The sequence below is a fragment of the Piliocolobus tephrosceles genome, chromosome 1, assembly GCF_002776525.5.
Source record: "Piliocolobus tephrosceles isolate RC106 chromosome 1, ASM277652v3, whole genome shotgun sequence".
In the NCBI taxonomy this organism is placed as follows: domain Eukaryota; kingdom Metazoa; phylum Chordata; class Mammalia; order Primates; family Cercopithecidae; genus Piliocolobus; species Piliocolobus tephrosceles.
The window spans coordinates 36,476,137-36,482,136 of record NC_045434.1 but is presented as its reverse complement, the minus strand read 5'-3'; the positions used below and the strand labels follow the sequence as shown (position 1 = coordinate 36,482,136).

The following is a 6,000-nucleotide window of genomic DNA, read 5'->3' as shown; positions in this document are numbered from 1 at the left end:
TGAGGAACCCCATCTTTGGTGGTTAATGCCAACAAAATCCTCTTCCTTAGGGAAAAACCCTATCCTCTTACACCGCAAAATTTTACTCCATGATCTTGATAAGGACAAAATAGCAGAATAATGCATTATCTTTATGTATTTAATGAAACTGCTTGTTTACACTGCCAAAAGAAAGGCTACTTTCCATAGACCTGAGATCATAAGGAAACTGGATATTATACTTTTAGCTTAGGTATTAACTAACGGTACAAAGTATGTAAACCCCTATCACTTCTAAATGGCAGTTCTCTTCCCTGAATGAAAATCAGTTTACTTCCAATTTGTTTTTCAGGATTAGAGGTTTACAAAACATCTTTAAATATTAAAGTCATTAAAAGAAGCAAATTAAGTTTCAAAAGTTTAAGAAGGTACCATACTGTGGTTTTCCTGGGCCACTGTTGTCGGCCAGTTACAATGTGCCCCATTTCTCTAGACCCTAGCTGCTATTTTGAAGCTAATGTCTTAAATTTTCCTTTCTAGGCCAGGCTCCGCAGCTCATGCCTATAATCCCAGCACTTTGGGAGGCCAAGGCAGGTGGATCACCCAAGGTCAGGAGTTCAAGACCAGCCCGGCCAACATGGTGAAACCCCATCTTTACTAAAAATACAAAAAATTAGCCAGGCATGGTAGTGTGAACCTGTAATCCCAGCTACTCAGGAGGCTGAAGCAGGAGAATCGCTTGAATGTGGGAGGTGGAGGTTGCAGTGAGCCAAGATTGCACCACTGCACTCCAGCCTGGGCAAGAGTGAGACTGTCTAAAAAATAATAATAAATAAAATAAAAAATAAATTTTCCCTTCTAAAAGGATCACAATAACATGAATAGCAAATAGAATGTTTTAGGCAGCAATTATCTAAAATGTGGATGCTCTTGATCATGCATTCTCAATGGGGATGAAAATTGTTTCATTGGGGACAAAAAAAATTGTATTTTGTATAAAGCAAAAAACATTTACAGTCCATAAACAGATAATAGTACATATGTGGTGCTGAAATTTCATGGGGAAGGGGTGACTAGAAAAAAATCTAAAAAAGCTCTTCAGGGAGGTGATAAAGGTTAAGAAGCCAGGGGTTGTGACTTACACCTGTAATCCCAGCTACAGGAGGACTGCTTGAGGCCAAGAGTTCAAAAACAGCCTGGGCAATATAGCGAGATCCCATGTCTACTTAAAAAAAAAAAAAAAAAAAGAAAGAAAGAAAAGCTGCTGTGGAGATTCTTTTGCCAAGTCAGGAATACCTAAATTAACTGTATTTTTACAAACCCTAAGTGCCGAGATAAAATGGAAAGTTATGGCTATTCCACTTCTAACCAATGTACTTGCAAATGGCTCCAATTCTTTGGTTTTGTTTCTCCTAGCCAAGGTTGCTAAAATTGTTCAAGAAAAAAACTTGGATTTCTTTTTTTAAATATGATAAATCATTAAATATATAACACAGAGAGTACAAACCAAGAAAGTAAATTTATTTAAATTACTAAAATAGCTTTTAAAGTCATTTACAGATCAGCTGCTATAATTATTTTTCCTGAAAGACATAGGTAACATATTACTTTTAAATTACTTGGGTCAGTGAAACATTTAATAAAAACATTTATTTCTCTATATAATATGTATGTATAAAATAAGCCTTTTCAGAAACTCTGGTTTTCATAATCCTCTATAAATCAGATGATCTGACTTCTAAGAGGAACAAACTATAGTAAGGGGCATACATATATGAATACTGGTAGTACTAGAGGAAAGAAGTTAGACCACTCTACTACCACTTGTGGAACTCTCAAAGGGTAAGTGACAAAGCCAATGACTGACTCTCTCTAAAAACAGTATTTACATTTAATGGTTTGTGGACAATAAAAAAACAAGGTGGATAGATCTACAATTGTAACATTTTAAGAAAACCATAGCAGTTGACAGATGAGAAAGCTCAATTATAGATGCAAAGTTATAACTATACTACTATAGTAGTAAAGAAATACATTTCACACTCTTCATATAAGTTCACTATCTTGGCTTGAGGCACTCCATAACATGTATCATGTGCATAGTAAATCTTTATATTTGCTATGGCGTTGCACTAGAGGACCTGGACTGCAACAACTGGATGCGCAGAAAACAAAATCTTCTTCAATAGCCCAGGACAGCAGGTTAACAAATGGTTTGTCAATTCCTGAAACTATTTCTTAATTCAAAACAAAAGCTTCAGGATGTGTCCAATATAAACTGTTACGAATTGACCTAGTCTTTTTTTTTTTTTCTTTTTGAGACAGAGTTTCGTTTTTGTTGCCCAGGCTGGAGGGCAATAAGCCTGGTCTTGGCTTACTGCAACCTCTGCCTCCTGGGTTCAAGCAATTCTCCTGCCTCAGCCTCCCAAGTAGCTGGGACTACAGGCATGTGCCACCAGGCCCAGCTAATTTTTGTATTTTTAGTAGAGACGGGGTTTCACCATGTCTGGTCTCAAAAAACTCCTGACCTCAGGTGATCCACCTGCCTCGACCTGACCTGTTCTTAAGAGTCAAGTGAACAAATATATTAAATCTTGCAATATACATGAAGAATCCTTGGGAGGGCCAAGAATTTTTCTTCAAGGAAGGAAAAAGGAGATATAAAAAACAAATCCCAATGGAATCCACCAAGATGAACAGTTCATATACCTATGTTTGACTAACCTATATCTCAGTGGATTACTGTAACATTTCCTCCCTTCAGCTTCCCCATTAATTTCTTCCTTGCCTTGTTCTTTCCATCTTCCAAGAAACAAAAGAAAAAAAATTCCAAACACACACCTACATGACCTTTCATTACTTATGTTCCTATAGGCAGAAGCTAAGGAACTCACACCTACATGGTATAAAAGGGAACATAATGGGAAAATCCATGGTTACAATTAGGGAGCAATCTTACTAATAAGAAACTTAGTGAGAAATCTAAGTTAAAAAATCAGGAAGGTTCATAAGGAGACAAATCCCTTTCACTGGTCATACCATAACTGTAATAATTCAGCCCAGAATCAAAATAGATTCTTAGTCTAAGGAACTGCATATAATCTGCACTCCTAAGATACCTTCAACACAGCTCTCAATGGAAACTGAAATGATTCTCTCATATCATAGGTAATTAGGTTGAATGAATGATTTTTGTGTTCCATTTTATGTAAGAACTTAATTTCCTTTAAAAAGAAACCAGTTCTTTCAAAAAGAGCTCTGATTTCTTCTCTCTCACTTCTTATAAGCAGATGCCCCTTTTCAAGGCATTTTCAGGTTGCACAGGCAGAACTAAGTGAGAAATGCGGCTCCAGAGGCCATTCAGTTTGTCTGGGTCCATATGATTGTAGGAGTTGGGTGTGTTAGAATTGGTGAACTTGACTTTAAGGAAATCTCTTACTTTTTCTTCAACTTCCTTTAGGCCTAGACTGGTTCCAAGTGTCTCTTCCTCCAATAAGACAGTCAGGACTAAGGCTACATCTTTGAAGGCTGCATTTTCATGGTCACAATATTTGTAGAAGATCAAAGTAGAGCCTGCGGGCAATGACTCAATGCGGTGTACCACAGCTGCATTCTGGCCGTTCTTAAATCCATTGCTCAGTTCTTGGTCTACCTCTAGTTTGACAGTATCACTGTCTTGAGTAGCTTTATCTGTCCCATCAATCCGGATGGCACGGACACTATGAAAAGAAGAATAGGCATCAGCAATTTGTTCACTCAGACACCTAAGCGCTTCTTCAGCATCTCGGGCAGCAGTGAGCAGCAAGATAGCAGGCTGAGAGCGAGGATGGGAGCTATTAAGATGTTTTTCCAGGAATATTTGGCTCCTTTTCCACAGCTTCTCATCTTGACCTTGATACTTATTCTTAAGTTGATTCATCTGGTTCTGGAACTCTTGAACAGCAGTGGTTTCTACCTCAGGAGTACTAAAGAACCAAAAACTCCCAGAGGCAAGAGCAGCTATCAGAGGAAGTAGCCACCAGCAGTTCCTCTTGACAAAAGATGCATTTTGGGGTTGTCCAGTCACTTCTACTCAGAAAAAAAGAAATGACAGATATAAATACCATTTTCTTAGATTCAAGGCAAGTGACTTTTAAAATCAGTATCAATCTTTGTAAACATTAGGTAAAAGAGAACTTTAAAGAAGAAAGCTGATAATTTTCTTAATAAAATAATTTATCGCATCCTCAAGAAAATCTTACATGCATACACTTTGAATTATGTGTATAAATATGCATATGTCTCTTCAATATAAAAATGTCTTTGAGGAAAAAAGTTTTTAAACAAAAGAAATGGCATAAACAAGTCAGAAAAATAATACAGTTTATAAAGTGAAGTTTATTATTTCCACTGCTAACAGTTGGGAGAATAGACTATTAAAAGACAATTTATAAAATATTTTTTAATTTAGAAACTCAGCATTCACATGGCTAATTATTCAAGGTGAAAAATTTCTGAAGTATATAAAAGGATAAAGAAAAGGATGCAGGCTGGACACAGTGGCTCATGCCTGTAATACCAGCACTTCGGGAGGCCGAGGCACGCGGATCACGAGGTCAGGAGATCGAGACTGTGAAACCTCGTCTCTACTAAAAATACAAAAAACTAGCTGGGTGTGGTGGCACAAGCCTGTAATCCCAGCTACTTGGGAGGCTGAGGCAGGAGAATCACTTGAACATGAGAGGCGAAGGTTGCAATGAGTCAAGATCACGCCACTGCACTCCAGCCTGGGTGACACAGTGAGACTCCATCTCAAAAAAAAAAAAAGAAAAAAAAAGAAAAGTATGCAATGTGAATGAACATCTTCTACATGTTATAATAGCTAGCTGTGCCTTTTGTGGTATGCAAGTTAACACTGGTAAAACTTAGTTTGTAACTCATTGCTAATTACTATTGGCAATAATAATAGTATTAATTTATATTTAGTGCTTTTCAGTTTATAAAGTTCTTTCTCATATTCTACTCCATTTATTCAGTTAATATGATAGTAACAATAATACTTTTAGACCTTTTATTTATTGACTGTTTCAGGCTATTAATTTTAGTAGGGACCTTTTAGAGCAGCAGTTCTCAAAGTGTGATCTGTGGGGCACCTCAAGACCCTATTTTGTGGGGGAGATATCCATGAAGTTAAAACTATTCTTCTAACACTAAGATGTTATTTGACTTTCACCTTGTGTTGACATTTGCACTGATAATGCAAAAGCAATGGTGGCAAAAACTTTTGATGCCTTAGCATGAGTTACAGGGCAGTGGCACCAAACTGTATGAGTGTAGTCGTTATTTTTCACTGCCATGCATTCAAGGTTTAACAAAGCGACATTCCTTTACTTAAGAATGTCCTTTATGAAGCAGTTAATTATTTATCTTATTAAATCTCAATCCTTGAGTACATATCTTGTCAATATTCTTTCTGAAGAAATGGGAAGTACGTACAAAGCACTTCTGCTGCATCATACAGTACCATGGTTGTCTCAAGGAAAATAATTTTGTGCAAATGAATTACAAGGTGAATTAGCACATTTTCCAGGAATACTATTTTTTACTTGAAAAAACAAACTATGGTCAGACTTGTGTATTTTGCAGACATTTGCTTTCAAGTGAAAATGAGGATTTTAGAATCCTCAATCTGCCACGAGTTTGACAACTCCCAATATTGTACTTTAACGCTTTCTTTTTTTTCTGAGATGGAGTCTCGCTCTGTGGCCCAGGATAGCATGAAGTGGTGCCATCTTGGCTCACTGCAACCTCTGCCTCCCGGGTTCAAGTGATTCTCCTGCCTCAGTCTCCTGAGTAGCTGGGATTACAGGTGCATGCCACCATACTGGCTAATGTTTTTGTATTTTTTTTTTTTTTTTTTGAGACGGAGTCTCGCTCTGTCCACCAGGCTGGAGTGCAGTGGCGCTATCTCGGCTCACTGCAAGCTCCGCCTCCCGGGTTCCCGCCATTCTCCTGCCTCAGCCTCCCGAGTAGCTGGGACTA

General features: G+C 37.7%; 1 protein-coding gene across 2 annotated transcripts in view; it reads right to left on the bottom strand.

Annotated features, from left to right (window-relative positions):
- Window positions 1-1,474: 1,474 nt before the first annotated feature.
- The window catches only part of TOR1AIP1 (torsin 1A interacting protein 1), a 40,670-nt gene continuing 36,144 nt past the window's right edge, over window positions 1,475-6,000 (bottom strand). For both annotated transcript variants that reach the window (XM_023194278.3, XM_023194279.3), the window contains one exon: window positions 1,475-4,047. In XM_023194278.3, coding sequence (XP_023050046.1) covers window positions 3,260-4,047 — 788 coding nt within the window. In that variant the 3' untranslated portion in view covers window positions 1,475-3,259. The remainder of the gene's footprint in view (window positions 4,048-6,000) is intronic.